Source organism: Miniopterus natalensis, chromosome 2 (assembly GCF_054644295.1).
Source record: "Miniopterus natalensis isolate mMinNat1 chromosome 2, mMinNat1.hap1, whole genome shotgun sequence".
Taxonomy (NCBI): domain Eukaryota; kingdom Metazoa; phylum Chordata; class Mammalia; order Chiroptera; family Miniopteridae; genus Miniopterus; species Miniopterus natalensis.
Window position 1 is genome coordinate 128898362 of NC_142082.1, and position 24725 is coordinate 128923086.

The 24725-nt window shown below is 40.1% G+C and overlaps 1 protein-coding gene across 3 annotated transcripts in view; it reads left to right on the forward strand.

Moving 5' to 3' along the window:
• Positions 1-1361, forward strand: part of SAXO6 (stabilizer of axonemal microtubules 6) — a 33769-nt gene extending 32408 nt beyond the window's left edge. For all 3 annotated transcript variants that reach the window (XM_016199533.2, XM_016199567.2, XM_016199541.2), the window contains one exon: positions 542-1361. In XM_016199533.2, coding sequence (XP_016055019.2) covers positions 542-654 — 113 coding nt within the window. In that variant the 3' untranslated portion in view covers positions 655-1361. The remainder of the gene's footprint in view (positions 1-541) is intronic.
• Positions 1362-24725: the final 23364 nt, after the last annotated feature.

Below are 24725 nucleotides of genomic sequence, written 5' to 3' on the forward strand. Positions count from 1 at the left end.
TTCTGTTTTCTTTTTAATGGAAGAACAATGTTTACAAATAATCTTATAATAGATTTGCTTACTCAGAGTGAGGAATTTCAGTAATAATGAAAGTCAAATATTATTTCTACATTAAGTAAGATTATTTTAGAAGTGTGATGTAAATACCATGTTAAGCTATAGCATTTGGTTTTAAAGAAGTTTTAAAAAGCTTTTGCTCAAAACAGCTGTGTTTTTTAAAGTAGGACAGGATAGCATGATGATGAATTGTTTCCAGGTAATACTAAAATCATAAGCCATGTGTTGAGGTAATAACATTGTGGGATTTCAGAAAGGAAACAGAATGCTCATTTAATGTTTAAATGTTTGATTTCTGAATATGGTAAATTTACTGTGAACCATCCTGAAAATGTTAATATCTTATATTTCAATAGATTGCTTTTTTGTGTCAGAGGCAATATTGACATTACAAAGCTGGATGCTTTTATTTTTCTGTTAATGTTATAAAACAATGTTTTTATAAGGGATATTTTTTGCATTGACTGTAATTCTTTCATTGCAGATGAGGACAGATTATCTGAGATTTCTGCTCGCTCTGCAGCTTCTAGTCTCCGGGCTTTTCAAACTCTGACACGAGCCCAGAAAAGGAAGGAGAGTTTCTGGGGCAAAACATAATTAAACATACACCTAGTTGAATTGCTTTTATCTAGGAAACCATTGGCACAATTTTTCATGATTGCTTTACTATGTTAAGACTTTTTTAGTGTATAGATTTTTTTCTAACATTTCCTACTTAAGAATTATTTGATTTTTCAATAGCCAATTCAATTTACTTGGAAAATTGTAACACAGGTTTATACAAATTTAACTTAAATAATTCCTTTTACATCTATTCCAAATTATAAAGATATAGATGATATAGTTTGTCACATGTTCTAACTTTTGTTTTAGATGTTATGGATAGCTTGTAGAATTGTGAATTTAACCTATCCAAATAATATTCTAAAAAGTGAAAGTGAAGTAAAAATTACAATCCTAGTGTGAAGTATATATTTCCCTAAGATTGCTTCTATTAGCTTTATAATTGTAGATGTCATAAAATGAAATTTTGTTCTTTTAAATTTTTCTGTAGTGTTTTTTTAGTGCCTTCTGTATATGGTTACAGTGTTAAGATACTTTATTTTAGACTTCAAATACCTGCTGTATATATTTTTCTTATTTATGTAACAAAGTTTGCTGAGAAAATATGTATATTTTTATCTTTGTGTGTATTCTATTTGTATAAGGACTGGCTTACATTTGAACAATGTCTGAATTTTGAAAAAATTATTTGTATAATGGAAAACTTTGTAGATACTTCAAAATAAAAATCAAGTATTTCAGTTCTGTTTATTTCAAGTGTTTGGCTTCTCCAGCATGTTATCACATGGGGCAAATAATTATCTTTTAGCAACATTCTACTCATAATAGGTTAGTCAAATGTTATATTCTTTTGCAGCAATCCAAATGCAGTGAAACCAAGTCCACAATATCTTTGCATGAATGTAGGAAAAATACAGAATCTTCAAGGCAGAACCACTTTTTAAAAATTTCACACAAACGTTTTGACTATGCTCATGGACCATGTTCCGTTGTCTTACTCTATCGTGCAAATCATGATACATATAATTTTTAAAAATATATAGATTTTATAAAACAATACATAAAATCTTTACAATAGTGCATAAAAAGTCCTGAGGATAAAATATACAGATTATTTGTGCTTAGTGATTAGAAAACAATCTTTCTAAATTGCTTTATTTGATCAAAAGTGCTTGTACAAAATCATTGATTCCCAGTAAGTTAGTTTGTTAAAGATCTTAGCATTATCATGAGGTTATAAAGAACTGGGCATACAATTATTTGCTTATATTCCACTGACCTTTTAAAAGTAGTTTGTTGATTAAAAAAAGTTACCAAGGCACTAAAGATGGAAATAAAAGTTAGAAATTAGTGTATAATTGGATTTTAGAACACAAATTATGTTGGCTTCTGTACAAATGTGTACTGAGGCATATTGGTTATAAAAGTAAATTTGGAACTGAGAGTTGGTTAGTGTAGTTGGTTAGGACAGAGTTTTCAATGGCTGACCACTGATCTACAGTAAAGAAAGGAATTATAGCTAGCTTGCAGGGAACTGCATGACTCACGGTCTATCTCACCTAAGCTATAGACTGTAAAGTCTGGGTTTACCCATTGGAATAAGTCACTCCACCTGAACTTGATCTATCCAGCGTTGCATGGATTAGGGCGTGGTTCTTATGAGGTCAAGGTCATTACCCCAGTCTCTGTGTGAGTTTATCCTTGCAGCGTACTACTGACTGCCTCTCAAAAGCCCTACCCTGGCCCAGGGAGAGAACAGTGCTGAGGGGTCAGTATTGTTCCATCACTCATACTAAAAGTGCAATTCAAAGGACATGCACTTGAATTGGTGGGTAAATAGTTCACTGAGAAAGGTGTCATGAGATTTTTTGGTATTTAGGAGCTGGGATTGTTAATTCAATGCTTTAATCAATTTCATTAAATTATACTTTCATGTATAATAAACTACAGTCATTTAAAAAATTATAGCTCATTGAGTTTGGAAAGAATATACATCTGTGAAACCAACACCACAACCAAACACCATTACATTTCCATTTTCCTAAAGGTTTCCTCATTTCCTTTTGCAGTTCATTCCATCCCTCCATAGAGTATACACCCAAATCAATATAAACTGGTGGTAATCATTTTTGTCGAAACTGATATTTCACAAGCTGGACTGGGAAGAGAACATCAGAATCAGTGGAAGTTTTTTCCAAAATGCACAAACCTACCGCCCCTGTTACTCCCCCTCTCCCCCCACCTTCACCCTAGATGCTGAGGTTTCTGTGTGTCCCTGGTTGCGAGCCCAGATAAAAATGCACAAATATGCCTATACGGAGACTGCATGTTCATTTCTGCTCTCATTTTTGGGTCTCTGGGAATCTGAACTCTTAACCCTTGAAGGATGATTTTGAGAAGGATAAACAACATGATTATTCTAAAATTTATATGGAACCAAAAAACACCCCGAATAGCCATGGCAATCTTGAGAAAGAACAAAGTTTGGGGGATCACAATACCAGATATCAAGTTACACTACAAAGCCACTGTAATCAAAACAGCCTGGTACTGGCACAAGAACAGACATACAGATCAGTGGAACAGAACAGAGAACCCAGAAATCGACCCATGCCATTATGGTTAATTAATTTTTGATAAGGGAGGCAAGAACATACAATGGAGTAAAGACAGTCTTTTCAATAAATGGTGTTGGAAAAATTGGACAGATACATGCAAAAAAATGAAACTGGACCACCAACTTACACCATACACAAAAGTAATTCAAAATGGATAAAAGACTTAAATGTAAGACATGAAACCATAAAATCCTAGAGGAAAACAGCAAAATCTCAGACATCTCTTGTAGCAATATGTTTGCTGATATATCTCCCAGGCCAAGAGAAACAAGGAGAAAATAAACAAATGGGACTACATCAAACTAAAACCTTCTGCACAGCAAAGGAAACCATCAACAAAATGAAAAGGGAGCCCACTGTATGGGAGAACATATTTGCCAATTACACATCGGATAAAGGGTTAATATCCAAAAAATATAAGGAACTCATACAACTTAACAAAAGGAAGACAAACAATCCAATTAAAAAATGGGAAAAGGGCCTAAATAGACACTTCTCCAAAGAGGACATACAAATGGCTAAGGGACATATGAAAAAATGCTCAAAGTCGATAATCATCAGAGAGATGCAAATTAAAACCACAGTGACCTGTCAGAATGGCTGCCATCAACAAATCAACAAACAACATGTGCTGGCGAGGGTGTGGAGAAAGGGGAGCCCTGGTACACTGCTGGTGGGAATGCAGACTGGGGCAGCCACTATGGAAAGCAGTGTGGAGTTTCCTCAAAAAATTAAAAATTGACCTGCCAGTTGACCCAGTGACCCCACTTCTAGAAATATACCCTAAGGAACCTGAAACACCAATTGCAAAGAACTTATGCACCTCTACGTTCATAGCAGCACAATTCACAATAGCTAAGATCTGGAAACAACCCAAGTGTCCATCAGTAGATGAGTGGATAAAAAAGCTGTGGGACATTTACCCCATGGAATACTATGCAGCTGTAAAAAAGGAGGATATTTTATCCTTTGAGGCAGCATGGAGGGAACTAGAAAGTATTATGCTAAGTGAAAAAAGCCAGTCAGAGAAAGATAAATACCACATGATCTCACTTATATGTGGAATATAATAAGCAAAATAAACTGATGAACAAAATGGATCCAGAGACATAGAAGCATGGAACAGACTGAGGGATCTCAGAGGGAAGGCGGGGAAGGGGGAGTGGGTGGGAAGAGATTAATCAAAGAACTTATATGTTTATAAGCATAACCCATGGACACAGACATTGGTATGGGGAAAGCCTGGGGGTGGGATGGATGTGGGGTGGAGGGGATCAATTCAATAGGGATAAAAAGGGGACATCTGTAATATTTTCAACAATAAAGATAAAGAAACTTAACCCCCCCAAAAAAAAAAAATTCTGAAGCAGGTTATAGTTTAGTATAAAAATGTAATATATGGCCAGGCCGGGTGTGGCTCAGCAGTTGAGCATCGACCTAGGATCCAGGAGATCGCAGTTTGATTCCTGGTCAGGGCACATGCCCGGGTTGTGGGCTCGATCCCTGGTCAGGGGCGTGCAAGAGGCAGCTGATCAATGACTCTCATCATTGATGTTTCAACTCTCTCTCTCCCTCTCCCTTCCTCTCCCTGAAATCAATAAAGATATATTAAAAAAAGTAATATATGGCAAAGGAACCTCACATACCAAGAAGAAATACATTCAAGGAATCAAGGCATAATCTTAATCTTCCACTATAACCAGTCTTAAATGTCAAATTATTAAACTATAAATATTTAACCGTCTTACCCACCTAAACCTTTTCTTTGCTAGTTATTTCTGGATTTGTTTTTATTTTTAATTTTTATTGTTGACACAATTACAGATGTTCCTTTAAAACATGTCAGATGATCCCTAGTTGGTTTGCTCCGTGGTTAGAGCATCGGAAGGATCCGACTGAAGGATCTTGGGTTCAATTTCGGTAACGCGCATGTAAAAAACAAACAAACATGATAAATTGCTTAGTACATGGTAGGAAATGTTGCCATGAGATTTAAGCATAAATATTTTCATTTTATAGATGGGAAAACACTCTTAGATGAAATGACTGGACCAAGATCTCATAGCTGGTAAATTAAATTAGGTCTTCTTACTCGAAATCTACCCACGCTGCCTCCTCTCCAGTGCTAAAATTGCGAGTCCTACTGTGATTCAGCTCTCTGGTTGATTCATTTGGGAATTAAAAACTTAACTTTGCTTTCTTAGAAATAAATGCAACACCTACCTTCCTAGTCAGGAATGCCCAATATACATGGGCATACATGTATATTGTACAAATGGGTTCAACCAGAATGAAATTGAGTTAACATTCAGCACAAGTTTGTTCTTACATGGAGTAGCGTTGTGGTTGGATACCAGGATGGATTTTGTACCTCTGTTGTAGTTATAGACACCCAGACAATATTTATCCCGACTTCTGAAAGTTTACCGAAGGAACTACTACTCTAAAATGTACCGGATCCTAGAATCATTTACATTGGTTTTTGGAATATGTTTTTGCTACTTGTACATGTGGTAGCATTGGGCATATTAGCATGCTTAGGGCCCATGCTCTGTCAAAATGCCATCATCACTCAGTTTCCCTAGATGAGTCTGCTGCACAAAGACTACTTCAGGAAAAAGAAGTCTCTGTCACCGGACTAGCTGTGGTTGTGCCTTGCTGGGCCTGGTCAAGTGGGAGCTGTGAGAAGCCAGTCTGTCCCTCTAGCTTAACTCATTAATCAAGGCAGGCCAGTGGCATCCTCACACTAATGTAGATCCTGTACTTAGCTTTGACCCTATGCATCTTTCTCCTCTGGTGAGTGGAGACACAGAAAGACTCAACCCCCTTTTCATGTTTCATTCCCACCCTTGTCCTACAAGGCCTGTCAAGGAGAGCAGCCTCTCTCAAGCAGAGGGCAGCTCTCCCACACCACCCTGCTATAAGGCGGGTGAGGGGGAAAGAGGAGTCACCCTAGAGATGACAACCACTTCTCTTCCACTAAACGCTCCATCTATTAGTCCCGTCCACGCCATCCTTATGCCCCAGACCTATATCAGAGCATGTCCTTGGAAACTGAGTGAGAGATGAGGACTGGGGACCACTCAGGTGCCTTTGGAAGTCAGAGCTTGAGGCCAACAGATAGTGATGTTTGGGGAGTTCACAACCAATTTGAACCGCCTAGTGGACAATTTAGATAATGTTAGGAAATTGTTCAGTTTCCTCCCAGTATATTCTAAACCTAGTAGTATGCTGAACCTGGTTTGGGGGCCAATTGTTAAATTCAGAAATTTTGTGAGCAAGATATTAAACCATCAGTAGTTTGAAATTGGCCGTGGTGGGAGTATTTATACCATGGAAATGAGAAAATGCTATAAATCAGGGCAATAAATGCTATAAATGACCCCCAGGGCAGTTTACAGGCCCACCACTGCAGACACTGCACCAGTCTTGGTTTTCTTTCCATATCATTTTCTGATAAAATCCACTCCAGAAAAGAGAAAGAGGCAGCACAAGATAAGCTACTATAAATTTACGATACCATTCACATATTCCTTGGCTTTTAAAAATAAAGTACTTTGGTTTCGTTTCCTTTCTTGGCTGAAGTCCACCTAGGCAATAGAAACAAGACACAAATAGTAGATAACAGACTATAGAGGAAAACTACCTATGATCTACCCATAGAACTAGCCAGAGATGGGGCCTGGAAATCTGTGTGTGTGATTCCAGGTGGTTCTGATATTCAGGCAGTTTGGGAACCACTGGCTTTGGGGTTATATTAAGCTTGAGCAAACCAGTTAAACTTCTCTGAGCCTGTGTTCCTCATCTACAAAATTTACCATTCAGTGGCTTAAGGTCTGTAAAGGTGCTTCATATAATCAATGTTATGTAATTCAAAATATTAGTTCTAGTGTGTTGAAGGCAAATTTTCTCTAAAACAATGGGGAAAAAAAAGCGTGTTTTAGAGAGGAGGCAAAGGTTAAATCTGGAAAGCAGGAGGCAGTGTTTCCTGAAATCGTGGCATCTCGCATCACAGCCCTCTCTGTGATGACCTACATTCAGCTCGCAGAGGCCGTTTGGGGCAGGGGTGCTGAAATGATTTGTCTGCTTCCGTTATGTGGTAAAGCAAAAATGTCTGTGACTACAGTGTTGTGACTCAGCGACTCTAGAAGGTGGAATCAATTACCTGATATATGCAAACTGTATTAGTGTAACCCTGAATTGGAGATGTTATCAGGTATGAGTCAGGCAATGGGGAGATAAAGGACCCACGGCAATTGCTGATGAAAGGAAAGATAGTAAGGTTGGTCCTTGAATGAATGTGCAGCCAGTATCAAAGATTTCCTATCTTTTGTCAAGTTACTTTTTTTAAAGATTAATTAAAACTTAAAGTTTATAATTTCAAGAAGAAAATATAAACTAAATGTAAAATGTAAAATTCCACACATTATGGGAAAATATAGAAGCTTTCCACTCATAAATTCAATTATAGTCACAGTCGGGCATGTCACTCAGGGAAATTTTGCCCACGATGAGTACCTTCACATTCCATGTTCTCATTAAAAATTATTTGGGTCAAAACAGTTAAGGTTCTAGAGAAGCCAAAGAAAATTGAATATCGGTTTGTGTGACCATACTCACACTTTTGGTTCCCAAAGAACCAATAAATAATGCTAAAAACTTCAACTTACAATTTTTCAGGATGAAACATCTGAAGTGCTTTACTAATTAGAGAGTATAACCCAGCATAAACGATCACTCTAAATTAATCATAAATTAATTACTGTGAATGGTAGCTGCCAAGACTTTAAAAACATCACAGATCCTTGCTCTAAGAACATGACAGTTTCTTCCATCATTCAGAATCAAAATGTGGGGACCAAGGAAAAAAATTTCATTCAGATTTATTTTTCTAATTTGAAGAAATATAAAAATACAGAATAGTAGAGACTAATATATCAATACATACAGCCCTTCAGTCATTACCCAAATAATATAATAAAAATAAAACTTAGAAGCAAAACTACTTTTGATTAGAGAAGCTCCTGGAAAAACATGTGATGACCCTCATTTTATAAATTGTGATTATGTTCATTCATTCACTCATTCATTCATTAAAAATGCATGTAAAAATTGCACAGATAGTCTCTGCTACCTACAAACATTAATCTTAGGGTATCTTCAGCTAATAATCCATTTAATCTTAAGTCCATCACAAGTTGCAAAATAAGTTACTAGATGTTTAGCAATTGTTTTCTGTTAATGCTATATAAGCAGAAAGATTATTTTCCACTCATGCTTCACTAATTTTCAAATTTTCTGACAACTATTTTCCATGTCTTTTTTCTGAAGGTCAGCATATCCACAAATAGAGTCTTCTTTTCTTGTGTCAGGTTCCTTTGTTAAACACTCAGTTGCTAATAATGGTAAGTCCAAGTCACAATACACCGTTGTGTATGGTTTGTGTGTGCATGTGTGTGTGTTTACATATGTTTTGATAACATCAACACACCGCCATGTATCATTACAACAGTTGCTTTATTTGCATTAAACCAACCTGCTTTAAGAACATTTGTCCTGTCTTTGCCTTCTGGTTTTCCATGGGTCCAAGGCATTAGTTAACTCTAAAACTCATTTTTTCCGTGGCCTCTGCAAGGTGTCTCAAATCCAGACTTGGTGATGATACAAGGTCAAACGTGTTTGAGTATATTACCACATTTTCCTCTGGCTGAATAAGTAAATTTCCACAAACTTACCTATAAGAGATTTTCTTTAACAATCTTAACAAGACCCCAAAGACACTTAGAAAGAGAAACACCCATTACTGTTCGTTTTAAACAGAGCTTATACTCGTGGGTCAGACAAGAGAGTGTTTGAATCTTGATTCTGCCACTTGTTAGCTGTGGCAAGTTACCTAATTGCTCTGAGTTCAATAATTAGGGGGTATGCTAAATCAGGACAATAATAGTAAGTTGTCTCAAGTGGTTATTGTGAGAAGAAAATAATTTTAAGCATGAGAAACAATGCAGGCACATAGAACTCAACAATTGTGACTATTATTGTTATTTTCTCTTATTTTATAAAATTGCTCTATTTTAAAGAAGGTGGGGGATGTCAGGAGGAATAAAAATTATCTTAATATTTTAAGCAAGTGAGACAGGAATGCAGGGCCAACTCTACCAGGTGTGTTACAGCACATTGGCATCTTCTTGTCCAGACCTCGAGCATCCTCTCCACTGCCTCCATTCCACTGCCCACCTGAATGGAACTTGAAAGAGAAGCTAGAAACAAGAGAGAAAAGACAGAGGATGCTTGGAGAAAGCATCTCCTTGAGTGATGTGTTCGTTCAGCATATCGGCTGTGGAGCTAGAATCTCTGTGTTTAGATCTTTGTTTTGAAATGTTGATGCCATTTTTTAGGCAAGTTATTGAGTAGCTCCCATGAGTAGGTTCGTACACAGTGCCCTGTGCACAACAAACACACAGTAAACTCTAGCTATTATTAGAAAGGAAGTAACAGTAATCAATACATTTTATGTGACTTGTCCTCTGCCTACATTATTTAATTCAATTTTCTGAACAATCTTATGAGTGTTATCTTTATTCTACCACTAAAAATATTGAGGCCGAGATAAATTGGAATCCAAACACATCTTTTAGTTACAAAACATACCATGTATGTTCCTCTCCACTGCCATGGAGAAATGGACAAGGGGCACCTACAGCCTTCTCCAAATTAGTGACAAATTGATAGTTAAATGGTAAACTAACTGCAAGAGATTCTGGTTATAAACTCATGAAGAGCTACATAAAATCTCTTTGACTTTGGAAGTAAAAGTGAAAAACTAAAAGGTTTTCATTAGAGAAGAATAAAGAAAACCAAGTTTATTCTAAACAGGCAAAGATAGTTCAACCATTTCAGTCTAAGAAAGGTGTTACAGTAGACCCACATATTTATTTTTATTTAAAACAAATATCATAATATTTAACTCTAAAGTGTATGCTACTTTGTTGTTACAAAGTCCTCAGGACTTGGTGAAGATAACCACACAGGTACTGAATATAGTTATATTTCTGCCAGGCCTGGGGAAAGCCCAGCTGGTTGTTTCATGGAGCCTGAGCCTGAGGCACCACTGCTCACCTGGTGGCAGCTCCATAAATGCCAAAGTGGTAGGTAACCTAGATAAATACACCCAGTCTAAGGGGCTTGTTCTTAAGAGTACAACCATATAACATCACACAAGACACTGGATTGTGACAGGAAAAGTTCCACTTGCTTCTCTGAGACAGCGGGTTTAAATTAAAAGAGGCTTGAGTTAAATAATTAGGGTGAACTGTAAGAAATTTGCCAGTTTTTCAGGTCCCAAATCATCAATTTATGTAGTTCAAAGTACTGATTAGGTTAAAATTTCAGTTCCAGATTAACCTCTCTTCTTCTGCAAGGTAGGAATGGGTAATAATTACGTACCATAATAGGACGTGGAGTCCTTGTTGTTGTAAGAAGTTCTGCTTACTGAGCTCCTATGATGACAGTTCTAATCAAAAGGTTTTATATGTATTAATTCACTTAGTACCATAATAAACCATATGAAATAAGAACTATTATTATTTCCATTTGGAAGATTTATCAGGTTATATATATGGCAGCTTTGAGCTTTGTATGAAATGCTCTACATGAATAAACATATTACCTGTAAGATAAATGCTACTGTTTTCCATATTTTCAGAGAAGAATCCTGAGGTAAGAGAGGTGCAGAAATTTTCTGAGATTCTCAAAACTAGTAGAGGGCAGAGGAGGAATTTGAAATGAGGTTGATTCAGTTTCGGGCTTCAGGGTGTGACCATGAAAATATTCTAGTTCAATCCATTGCCTTTCTCTCCTGCCTCTCCAAATCAAAGCAGCCTCCCCCATCATCTCTGATTCTACAACAGTCTCACTAAGGACTTGATAAACATCCTTGCACACACAGAGATTGCAAATGATTTTTGAAAAGAGCATTGCCAAACTGCTTGTGAAACTAGGCCAATCAAGGGCATTGGTTCCAATAAAGGCCTTACTAAATTTGGCACCCTTGCAAAACTGTGAAAGGGCCATAGAAATACCGCTGGAGTTAAGTGTGCTGGGTTTCCCTAAATGGGATTCCCAGAGAAGCACCAGCCTCTTAGAGCTTGTGATGTCTCAGAAGATAACAGATAAACGCCCCTGCACTGGGGTGCCAGTGAAGTGATTTCTCTGGGTAATGGTTCAGTTCTTAGTCACAAAGTATGGTATTTACTGAGTCACCTCTAGGGTGCACATATTACTGTTATCAAGAACAATGGAATGAGAGAGTTGAAGAACCAAATTAAAGAACAATGCAACAGCTAAAGCCAAGCTGCTCATATCTGTTAGAATGACCATTATGAAAAAGATGAGAGAAGTGTAAGTGAGACCATGAGAAAAAGGGAACACTTGTGCACCGTTGGTGGGAACGGGAATTGGTACAGCCACTATAGGAAACAGTATGAAGGTTTCTCAGCAGAGTTAAATTAGAGCTCCTGTATGATCCAGAAATTCCACTTCTGAGTATATATGTGAATGAGATGAAATCACTGCCTTGAAGAGATATATGCACCTGCGTGTTCCCTGCAGCATTAATCACAATAGCCAAGACGTAGAAACAACCTAAGCGTCCATCAATGGATGAATGAATTGAGAAAATGTAATGTATACCTACAATGGAATGTTATTCAGCTATTAAAAAAGCAAACCTTACCTTTTATGATGACATCAGTGAAACTCGAGGGCATTATCTAAGTGAAATAAGTCAGACAAAGACAAATACTCTATAATCTCACATACGTGGAATCTAAAAGAGCCAAACTCACAGGAATAGAGAGGAGGATAGTGTTTGCCAGGGGCTGGAGGGTGGGGGAAATGGGAGATGTTGGCCAAAGGCTACAAACTTTCAGCTGTTAGATGAATAAGTCTGGGGATCTAATGTACAGCATAGTGACTATAGTTATCAATACTGTGTTATATACTTGAAAGTTGTTAAGAGAGTAGATCTTAAATGTTCTTACATCAAAAAATAGGCGAGGCGATGAAGGTGTTAACTAATCTTACTGTGTAATAATTTCATAATACACACATGTACAAAACATCATATTGCACACCTTCAATGTATATGTGTGTCAATAATGTATCAATAAATCTGGGGGGGAAGCTAAGTTGCTATTTGCACCTGTATTAAAAAGATTTTCTTTTTCACCCAGCCTCCAACCCCCATCAGCAAAGAAAAAGAAAAACAAAACTCACAGCCACAGACAACAGCATGGTGATGACCCGAGGAAAGAAGGGCGGGGAGGTGGAAGGGAGTAAATGGCGCAAGAAGGAGACTTGATTGGGGAAGCGAACCCCCACTCCGTACAAATGATGAATTACAGAACTCTACACCTGCAACCTACAGAATATTGTTAACCAATAAATTCAATAAAAAACTAAAATAAATATAGACCTTCGATAAACTTTTTATATGATTGATGATTTTACTGGAATGTTTTTTGAGATTTGATCAATTTTTAATAAAGTTGAAATGTTTAGTCGTTTTCTAAAAAGATTTTCTGAAGCCAAATGATTGAACTGCTTTTAAAGGATTAACTGAGTGTAGTCAAAGATACCCATATTTATTTGAGATTTTCTCCCCCACGTGGCTAAGTTGCTGTAAGGAGCCAGCTCTGCATCCTTAGAGGGGCAGCCTTCTGAGTGCAAAATAAAGAATAGATTCGTTTGAAAGCATTGTCACACTCACCACCATACCTTCACACACACACACACGGCTCCAATAGGAGTTGTGCAAATGAGGGCTTCGCTGTCTTTAATTTAAACCTGATTTGAAGCGAAAATAAAATGAGAGGGAGATAGTGAAATTTTTGGTATCCTTTAAAACTGCATCGCCTTTGCATGCTGTCTTACCTGGTGAGATACAGGACAACAGGCCCTCTTGAGCACAGGCTGAATAATATTGATGGTTACTATTTACTAAACCCTGGTTGTGCGCCAGGCATTGTGCTAAGTGTCCATATGTGCATAATTTTCCCAGTCATCACCTGTATTTTGCAGCTGAGGAAACTGAGGTTTACAGAAATTGAATAACTAAGCCAAGTTCACATCCCATGCTTGAGGCTGGACTCTAAGTCCACCTGATTTTGGGGACCTCAGTTTTGAATACCTTGGTATATTGCCTCTCTTAGAAAATGTCACCAGTGAACAATCAGACTGAAGCCACAACACTAGAGAGTTCTGCTTCAGTCGGCATTCCTGCACCATAGAGCCCGGAGGCCCTGTCTCGGGGGAGGGATTGCAGGGTTGTTTATACCCAAGCTGAACCCAATACTCCCACATCCTGCCTCCTCCAAAGGTGGAGTCTTCCTTTGATCACACTCCTGGCTTGAAGATCCATGAATAAGCCCATCCTCCTAGCAGACACTCCTGTCTATCCATCATGTGAGAACCCTTCCTTCAGTGGGAAAAAGAGGCTCTGAGGGGCTTGGTCAGAGGTTTACCTGAGGATGTGATTTTCATATGTTACAATAAGGGAAGAGACAGAAGCAAGGAGTATTCTTCAGTCTCCATATCTTATTCTGTGCCAATGTTATATTTCATTAAAATTTTATTTTATCGTTTGACAAAATAATATATTCTTTTGGTTCAAAATTAAGACAATATAAAATAGTTATATGTATTTTATCTCCACCCTTGTCTCCATCCATTCTGATTCTCCTTCCAAATTAGTTAAGTATTTTGTTAGTTTCTGGTGTATTTGTCTCGTGCTTTGTAAATGCAAATATAGACAAATACAAATATATTTTTCATTCTCGTTTCTTACACAAAAACTTCATTCTTAACAAATTTCCCAGTAATACTACTTGTGATCTGTTTCTACCCACCGAACACTTCTGACACCAACTGTGTGGGGTTTTCCTTCATATTGAACAATTTGACACCAATCGCCCAGAGTTAGTGCAGACTGCAGGGGTTAAGGGCCCAGTCCTGCAAGGCCGCCCCCATTTCAGATGCCAGTTGCAAGTAGTGGGGTCCCAGGTTACCCAGAACACACCTCTGTTTGATTTGGCTACAAATAGAGAGAGTTCCCTTGATGCCGTCCTCGGATCCAGTAATTTGCTCTTATGGTTCACCCAAACCAGGGAAATACTTCACTTTTTATTACTGGCTTAATTATAAAGGATATTATAAAGGTTACAAATGGCATGCAGAGGAAGAGGTACGTACCCAGGGAGAGGTCTGGAAGGGTCAAGCGCAGGAGTTTCTGTCCCTGTGGAGTTAGGGATAAGGCCACACCTGCAGTAGGTGGGCGCATTCCCCAGCTTAGAAGTCCTACGAACTTCTTTGTTTATATGGAGGCTTTATCAATAGGCATGATTGATTAAGTCATTGGCCCCTGGTGATTAACTCAGTCTCCAGCCCCTCTTCCCCAGGAAGGTCTGGGGGGTGAGGTTGAAAGTTTAAACCCTCTAATCCTGCCGTGATCTGGTTTCTCTGGAAACCAGCCCACATCCAGAAGCCCTCTTTCAGCCCAACTGGAGTGACCTCATTAGCATACAAAGGGACATTCTCATCACTCTTGAGATTCCAAGGGCCTTAGAAGCTCTTATGTCAGGAACAGGGCAAAAACCAAATAATCTAATAAAAGATGCTCCTGTCACCCTTGTTGCTTAGGACATTACAAGGGTTTTCAGAGCTCTGTGCCAGGTACCAGGGACCAAATATATATTTCTTACTATATAACAATATCATACCTTTCTATATCAATATGTAGAAAGGATGCATTTTTTTACTGTTTACAGCTGCGTAATATTCCATTTTAATGGCTATACCATCATTTATCTAACTAGTCCATATTCATGGGCTTTTAGCGCAGTCAGATAATCTTAATGGACGTTAAGTTTGTTTGAAATCTTGTCATTACAAACATCGTAGCAATGAATAAACTGATATAAATGACGTTTCTCTTATGCAGCTGTATCTGTAGGATACATTCTCAGAAGTGGGACTGTCAGGTTGAAGGCAAATGCATTTTTTATGGCTACTGTCCACTTTTCCTACAGAGGAATCTCCAACCAGCATCACAGAGACCCTCTTTTTCCACTGCCCGGCAGCGTGCTGTGACGCGCGGATTGTTGCCAACCTAACAGGCCTGCCTTGTTCTCATGCAAAGAGATTCACCTGCATTTTCTTATATTTTTGAAGTTTCTTCTGTTTTCCCCCCATGTTTAAATCTTTGATTTATTTGGTTTATTCTGATAACTTTGTTAATAACTTTGTCTTTTTGCATGTGACCACCCGATTGCCCCAGCACTGTTTTATTAAGAAGCTTGTCTTTATTTCACTACCTTTATCATATACCCAGTCCCAGGAGGCATTTGGCTCTAATTCTGACTCTACTCCTCTCCACTGCTCTATTTGTCTGCTCATCCAGTGGTACTACACTGCTTCAGTTATTGAGATGTTATGGCATATTTTAATAGTTTGTGGCATTTCCTTTAGGGAAGAGAAGTCCTCGTCTTAGTGCTTCAAGTGGGAAAGTTGTTCCTGTCCATTATAGTGAGTGTAAAAGTCTCACCTTTTTCCACATCAACATATTAGTACCAGGGCGCCTCCATCACTAACTTCTTGGCAAGGGGAGCAGCAGCTGTTATGTACCTGGAGTTGGATGGTGGATGCTCACTTACAACTTCTAATTTGCAGGGGAAAGGGGGAGGTGGCGTGAGAATTGCATGGGGTTGGGGTGAGACTTAGTCGAATCTCCTGTTCTACTTGGATGCTGAAATGATTCCAGAAAAGGGACCTCACTGGAGGAGCACTGAGAATACTGAGCAGTGAGATACGGAGAGTATCTGTTACTACCAAATGGCTTCTAATTTGAAAGTTTTATGCTTGATGCCTGTCTCTCGGAGTTCTAAACCTTTTGCTCAGTGACTTTCAAAAACATTTGATTATTTTAGAGCCTGGAAAAGAAAAGGGAGTGCCCCCTGACCTCTGCCTAACAAGCCCCTTAAACCATCTTTTGTTCACCGTGTCCTCAAAAGAGCGAACCATGGTGTGGAAGGCTCTCCAGCATGGGCTTCGGGCGGGCAACAGGCACACCCAACCTTTCCCAGTTCCAAACGGTGCTATAGAGTGGCATTTAATTAAGAGAAAATGTACGAGCAGCATAAAATAAATCTGCGAATTTCCCCAGGTGCAGACAGCATGAAGCTCGCCTTTTCCTTCTGCCACCATGATGGTGGCTGACTGTGAGTCGCCTCTGCCTTCACTCTCTGAATGCATCGGCCGACGGACCTCCAGCGGCCCTGCGACGTTGGCTCCGTGGGTTAGTAACTTGCAGACGGTACCGGCGGCGGGAGCAGGAGCAGGAGCAGGAGCAGGAGCAGGCTCAGGAGCAGGAGCAGGAGCAGGAGCAGGAGCAGGCGCAGGAGCAGGCTCAGGAGCAGGAGCAGGAGCAGGCTCAGGAGCAGGAGCAGGAGCAGGAGCAGGCTCAGGAGCAGGCTCAGGAGCAGGCGCAGGAGCAGGAGCAGGAGCAGGAGCAGGAGCAGGCACAGGAGCAGGCTCAGGTGCAGGAGCAGGAGCAGGAGCAGGCGCAGGAGCAGGAGCAGGCTCAGGAGCAGGAGCAGGCGCAGGAGCAGGCACAGGAGCAGGCTCAGGAGCAGGAGCAGGAGCAGGAGCAGGAGCAGGCTCAGGAGCAGGCGCAGGAGCAGGAGCAGGAGCAGGAGCAGGCACAGGAGCAGGCTCAGGAGCAGGAGCAGGAGCAGGAGCAGGAGCAGGCGCAGGAGCAGGAGCAGGCTCAGGAGCAGGAGCAGGAGCAGGCGCAGGAGCAGGCACAGGAGCAGGCTCAGGAGCAGGAGCAGGAGCAGGAGCAGGAGCAGGAGCAGGCGCAGGAGCAGGCACAGGAGCAGGCTCAGGAGCAGGAGCAGGAGCAGGAGCAGGAGCAGGCGCAGGAGCAGGCACAGGAGCAGGCTCAGGAGCAGGAGCAGGAGCAGGAGCAGGCGCAGGAGCAGGAGCAGGAGCAGGCGCAGGAGCAGGAGCAGGCTCAGGAACAGGAGCAGGAGCAGGAGCAGGCTCAGGAGCAGGCGCAGGAGCAGGAGCAAGAGCAGGCTCAGGAGCAGGAGCAGGAGCAGGCTCAGGAGCAGGCTCAGGAGCAGGCTCAGGAGCAGGAGCAGGCGCAGGAGCAGGCTCAGGAGCAGGAGCAGGCGCAGGAGCAGGCGCAGGAGCAGGGCAGGGCAGGGCAGGGCAGAGCTGCGCTTTGCATGCGTGTGTGAATGTGAGCCGGGCAGGCAGGTGGGGTGCGCGTGGGCAGGAAACCCTCTGTTTATGATACTACAAACCTCTGAGTCATTTTCTTTCTCAGTAGGTGCCCATGTTAATAATCCCTAGATTATCTGTGGCTTGTTTTTAGCATCCTTTGTCCCCTACCCCCCATAGTAGAAATGCTTCCCGATTTCTCCCCACCACCCTCTTTGCCCTGCTTCGCAGCAGTGGTTCTGCCTCCTCTCATCCCCCTTCTGCATTCCTCTGGCACTTGAAGAAAACATCAGTGGCTGTTCGGGGCTGTGGCAGATGTCCTCACAAAGCTTGTTCTACGCGCTGGCCAAAGATCCACTGATCTACCCGGGCAACACTGCAGAGTTCTAACAGTGGTAGACCTTTCTCTATAGGTGTTAGAAGTATTTCTTTTATTTGCTTATTTTTAACAAAAATAATGGATACCCTTAGATAAAATCCAAATACTGAAGAAATATGCACTGTTAAAAGTGAAGGTTTCTTGTAATTTCACCCTGCAGAGAAAACTACTTTAACAGTATAGCGATCCTCACTTTTTTTCCAAAGGGTGTGCTGGCTAAATTGTTCTTATTTTACAAAAATGGAGTCATGCTATACACCTTGTTCTGCAATTTTCTTTCCTCACTTAGGGAGCTTAGCCAGCCTCTCCATATGCTGACATCCTTGTTGTAGCGATGTGGTCAAATACCTTTGCTTCCTCCCATTTCTGTTCTGTTTCTGGCCCCATGGTATAGGAAAAATGTACACTGAAATAAGAGTGAAGTCTTGGGTTTCTAGTCATAATTCTGCCACTAGCTAGCTGTGGGACTGTAGACAAATTGTTCAGTCTCTTTGGCCTTGGGTTTTTTCTTTGTAAAGTTAGAGAGTTGAGCACATGATCTCAAAGGTCCCTCCCAACTCTAACAGACCAGGGCTTTGGGGAACAATTTGTATTGAGCATCTACTATGTTCCATTCATTGTCCTTGGCAATGCATGAATTGGCAATGAGCACAAGAAAACCCCTATACTCATAGAGCTTACATTTCAATGTTGAATGCCTCCCCCTCTGAAGAGCAAAACCAAGTTTCCTCAAATGATCTGTCTCCCCTCCTTCCATCTCTTCACCCCCTCACCTCAATTATTCTCCATCCCATAGCAACCATGCTCTTGCTTCAACCCTCCCACAAAGGTGCTCTAACAAATGTCAACAAGTACCTTATGTATGTTCATAGCATCCGGGGGATTTTTATTCTGTCTTTGTTTTATTTCAGCTGTATGTGGAATGTGAAAGTTTTGTTTTCTCCTTTTACTAGAGACTGATTTCTTTTGAGAATGACTATCCAGTCTTCTGAATATATATTAAATTCTATTATTTTCAGATTCTATATTTGAGAATTCACATACTTGAAAAATGTTTGCAACCCCCCAGTCAGTACCCACAGTGATTTGTGGTCATTAGCAGGCAAGTGCAGAGCAGTGAGAACTTTGAGTTGCGTATGCGCTCCTTCTGAGCAGAGGTCGAACAAGGTGACGGATGCTCTGCCTTCTTTCAGCTCTCATACTGTAAACTGGTTTCCTTTTCCTGGCCTAGTTAGTGTCACATTTTTGGCATATTTGTGCTTTTTATCGATGACTTTGCTATTTAAAATGCACTCCTTCCAAACATAGTGCTGATGTCCCTAAGTGCAAAAAGGCTGTGCTGTGTTTTACAGAGAAAACATGTTTCACATAATCTTTGTTCAGGCATGAGTTGTAGTGCTGTTAGTCCTGAGTTCAATGTTAATGAATCAACACACACACACACACACACACACACACACACACACACATATTAAGTAAGATGTCTTTAAACAGAAACACACATAAAACAAAGTTATGATTGATAAGCTGATAAAAATGTTGTGACCAGAGAGGCTTGCAAGAAGCCAACCCTGTAGTTTCTCTAGTAGCAATGGTTTAGTATTTGCTAATTCAGTTTCATGAGGACTTTATAGAACACAACTACAGCCCTCTATGGAAAACAGTATGGAAGTTCTTTAAACAATTAAAAATGAAACTACCATATGATCTAGCAATCCCACTTCTAGTATATATCTGAAGGAAATTAAATCACTATTTCCTAGAGCTATTCCCACCTCTCCATCCCCCATGTCCATTGCAGCATTATTCACAATAGACAAGACATTGTGGAGATAACCTAAGTGTCCATTAGTGGATGAATAAAGAAAATGTGATACACACACACACACACACACTCCATGGAATATTATTCAGGCATAAAAAGAAAACCCTGCCCTTTGTGACACATGGATAGAACTGAGGGCATTCATCACGCTAAGTGAAATAAGTCAGACAGAGAAAGACAGATACTATATAATCTTACTGGTAAGTGGAATCCTAAAAGGCAGAACTCATAGAAATAGTAGAATGGTGGTCACCAGAGGTTGGGAGTGGGGGTGGGAAGATGTTGATCACAGGGTACAAACTTATAAGATGAACAAGTTCTGGGGATCTAATGTACAGCATGGTGACTATAGTTAATCATATTGTATTATGTATTTGGAAGTTGCTGACAGAGTGGATCTTGACTACAATGTCATAGATGATCCAGAGCCAGACCATTAGAAATCATATAGGACTACAGTATATCAAACTAAAAAGTTTTTGCACAGCAAAGGAAACCATCAACAAAAAGAAAAGACAACCCACTGAATGGGAGAACATATTCACCAGTGATACATCTGATAAGGGGTTGATATCCAAAATTTATAAAGAATTTATACAATTCAACCCGCAAAACCCAAACAATCCAATTAAAAAATGGGCAAAGGACCTGAATAGACACTTCTCCAAAGAGGACATACAGATGGCCAATAGACATATGGAAAGATGCTCAACGTCACTAATCATCAGAGAGATGCAAATGAAAACCACAACGAGATATCACCTCACACCTATCAGAATGGCTCCCACCAATAAATCAACAAACAAGTGTGGGTGAGGGTGTGGAGAAAAGGGAACCCTTGCGTACTGTTGTTGCAGATTGGTGTAGCCACTGTGGAAAACATTATGGAGTTACCTCAAAAAAATAAAAATGGAACTGCGTTATGACCCAGCTATTCCTTTTCTGGGAATTTATCCAGAGAAATCTGAAACACTAGTTCTAAAGAATATATGCACCTCTATGTTCATTGCAGCATTATCTACAATAGCCAAGATTTGGAAGCAGCACAAGCATCCATCAGTAGATGAATGTATAAAAAGGCTGTGGGACATTTACACAATGGAATACTTCTCAGCCATAAAAAATAAGGAAATCTTACCTTTTTTGACAGTATGGATGGACCTGGAAATAAGTGAAATGAGCCAGTGAGAGAAAGACAAGTACTGTATCATTTCACTTATATGTGGAATCTAATGAACAAAATAAACTAACAAAGTGGAGACAGGCTCATGGATACAGAAAACAGACTAACAGCTGTCAGGGGCGGGGGTGTGGGGCTTGGGTGAGATGGATAAAGGGATTAAGCAAAGAAAAAAATGAAAGACTCATGGACACAGACCACAGTATGGTGATTGCCAGAGGGAAGTGTGGGTTGGGGGAGGTAGAAGAAGGTAAAGAAGGGATAAATGTTGATGAGATAACAAATGTTTAAAACTGCTAAGTTGTGGGGCAATTTATTACATAGCCTTATGTAATGAATATAAAAAGAAAATAGTGAATATGTATGTTGGCTGGTGTTGGCAGTTACCCAGGTGGTTGGGGAAGGGCCTTATAAATGTTGATGATAGGGGTGGTAAACACACAATACAATATACAGATGTTATATTGTAGAATTGTATACCTGAAACCTATATAATTTTATTAACCAATGTCACACCAATAAATTCAATCCAAATAAATAAAAATAAAAAGAGCTAAAAAAAAAAAGAAATCATATGAGATAACAAATGTTTAAAACTGCTACGTTTGGGGGCAATTTGTTACATAGCCTTATGTAATGAATACAAAAAGAAAATAGTGAATATGTATGTTGGCTAGTGTTGGCAGTTACCCAGGTGGTTGGGGAAGGGCCTTATTAAGAAAGAGCCTTGTAACGAACACCTGAAGGAGTTTGGGTAATTTGGGGTGATAATGATATGTCTATGTAGGTTCATCAATTGGAACAAATGTACCATTCTGAAAGCGGGGGGTTGTTGATGATAGGGAGGTTATGCATGTGTGAGGGCAAGAGGTATATGGAAAATCTCTGTATCTTCTGCTCAATTGCTGAGAACCAAAATTTGCTTTAAAAAGAGAGAGAGCAGTCACCTGAAGGAGGTAAAGGAGTAAGTCAGGTGCACATCAGGGAAGATTTTTTATTATTCTTCCTAATGCAATGAGGTCATATAGAACTTACTTCAGCTATTTGAATGCACTATTTTCCTTCTAATTCCAGGTCTTCCCACATGTTATTTCCTCTGCCCTTAACTTACCTCTCCTCACTCTTCCCTGCCCCCTCCCCTACTCCCAATACCCGCCTCCTCATTAAGTCCTTGTTTATCCGTCAAGCCTTGGATGACACATCTTCCAGAAAGGCATTCATATCCTCTAGTCTGGGCTAACCAAAGAGGGGTTTGTAAGAAGAAATTTGCACATACACTTGTTTCTCACCCTGATCTGAATCTCGATCATAAACAATGTCAACATTGTTTATTATTTAATGCTCCCTGGTTGCTTCTTTGTGTTTGTCTGACTATAAGATGAGGATTTTTTCCTTATGTTTCTTTCCTCCTGTACAATGAGGACTAGCACAGGCTGGGCACACACCAGTCACTCAGCAAATGCTCTTGGGAGAAATCATAAGGTCCTTTATGCATAGATCAGTATTTCAGGACAGAAGTTGTATTAGAACTTTAAATTTATTATAATGAAGCTCTTGCCAGGTTGACTATGGTTTTACTAATTTATGAAATAAATCACCTAGCTACACAGTGTGACAAATGTAGACATCTGGGAAAGTGGATTATCTCAGAAGATCAAGGTAAAGTTTTGGTTCTATCTGTGGGTACAAAAAAAAAAAAAAGAAAGAAGGAAGCATTTGTGGCTCTTGAGGTAAAGTGATGCTGGCTTCCAGTTCTTTCCCCCAATCCTCTTCATTTTATGTCATTGTCGAGAATACTAAACCACTAGGGTGGTACAGGGGAATCCCATAGGCAAACATGATATTGGAGCGTGTTCTCAGAGGGGTGTCTGTATGTCCTGGAGGAGTTAATTAATGCCTACTATGGATCTTATGCAAAATATCAAAACACCCTCTACTCTTTCTCAATTATAGTGAATGCAGTCAACCACAAATATTTCCAAAGAGGTCACAGAAATGTTAATGTTATGAGAAAGTCAGAGGGTCAGGGGTAAGGCCTAGCCCAACACGTGTAAAAGGCACAGAAAGTTGTCAAGAGACATTTACCCAAAAACCTTTCTTCTTACAAGCCTGTCATTTTGGCCAAATTTCTGAATATATGTTAAAGAATCCTGCAAAATGCCTATTTACATTTAGAATTTTTTTTAGCTCTTAATGCCTTGGTATGGATTGACTAGACAATAGTCTCAATGATCTGGTGCCACCTTGTGTAGTAACAACAAAGGCCAGGCACATTTTTGGAAAGGTTGGGGCAGGATGTAGGGTCCAGAGCATGAGACGCTTTCACTGATGTTGTGTCTCTATGAGGAAAAGTTGGAGACCCTGGTCAGCATGGGGGTCAACACTGGGTGACCAGGGCTGGTGGAACAAGAAGTGGAGAACTGAGCTAGTAAGGAAGATGTGTGTGGTTGCCATTGTGGTTTTTCATTTAGGGTGTCTTCAGCATGGCCCTGCAACTCATGTGGAGAGAGCAGAGCAGTGGTGAACTTGTGTAGTCATTGCCATTCAGTCATGCTAGAGGCATACAGGCCTGCTTGTGGTAGGAAGAATGGGACAGCTCTTGAGAGACACAGACACATCATCCTTTCCAACCCGCCCTTCCTCGAGCGAGTGTTCCAGGCCTGATCTCAGCTCAAAGGATAGGACAGAGAGGTTGCCTGGGTCAGGCGCGTGCGGGTTTTATTCCTCACGGCATGAGGAAGCGGTGGTTTGCTCCTGCCCCCCCTTGCTGCCCCATGGCACTGTCCTTCCTTGCCATTTTCTCTTAATGAGTCTCTCAGCTTCCGTTCCAAATGTAAGGAGGAGGCTTCCTATTAAGAAAGCCCTCCATGTTCAGTTTGAATAATTATGTAGTTTAGTGGAAATTTCGTAGAGTAGTCACATTCTTACTTTTTAGTCTTTTCATTTTACTCAAGGCCATCCCCAGGCAGAATATAAAGCGGTGCAGTGTTGTGCGGTGCAGTGGTGTGTGTGTGCGTTTGTGTGTGTGTGTGTGTATGAGAGAAAGAATGGTATTTAATGAAATTACAGGAGAAGCAAGTAAAAATTGACCTGTCCATCTCCCTGCCACAATGGGGCTAGTGACCTATAGTTGGGAAGTTGTAGTAACCAGGGTATTTTAATTCGGATTGATAAGTGCTGTGATAGGAGTAAACACAGGGTACTATGTGACTTAGTGGAAGGGGATTTGGTCTAGTTTCATGGATTCCAGGACACTCTCTGCTGGCCAATTATTTCTTTTGCTTGACTCTCTCATAGCTGAAATCTTATAATTGGAGATGCCTTTAGTGTGACACTTCACTCTGTGATAACACAGTGAATGAAAAACATGCTTTATTAGTCCTGAAGTTGTCATTATGTGGCAGTGTGACTTGGAGAAAGTTATTTCACCTTTCTGGGTCTCATATTTCTTATCTGTAGAATTAGAATAACATAATTTGACAGGTTATTATGAAGATTAAATGAGATGAAATCTAGGTGAGCAGCTTGAAAATTATAGATGATATTAGTTTTATAATTTATGACAGTATGAATATAAAACAGGTTGAGGGAGAATGAGGGAACTGGAGAGGAAGACAGAGACAATGGTGAGTAAAATACTTTACAAATAAAGAGATGAAGGTCCCAAAGCACTCTTATTTTATTCCACAGTTCTGTTTCAAAGCAATCCTAACTGAAGATAACAGTTATTTACAAATGCAAGTAATTGACCTAGTGTTAATGGAGAAAAGGAAAGAAAAACTAGAAAGTGTATGACCCAGTCAGTGTCATAGCTCAGCCGAC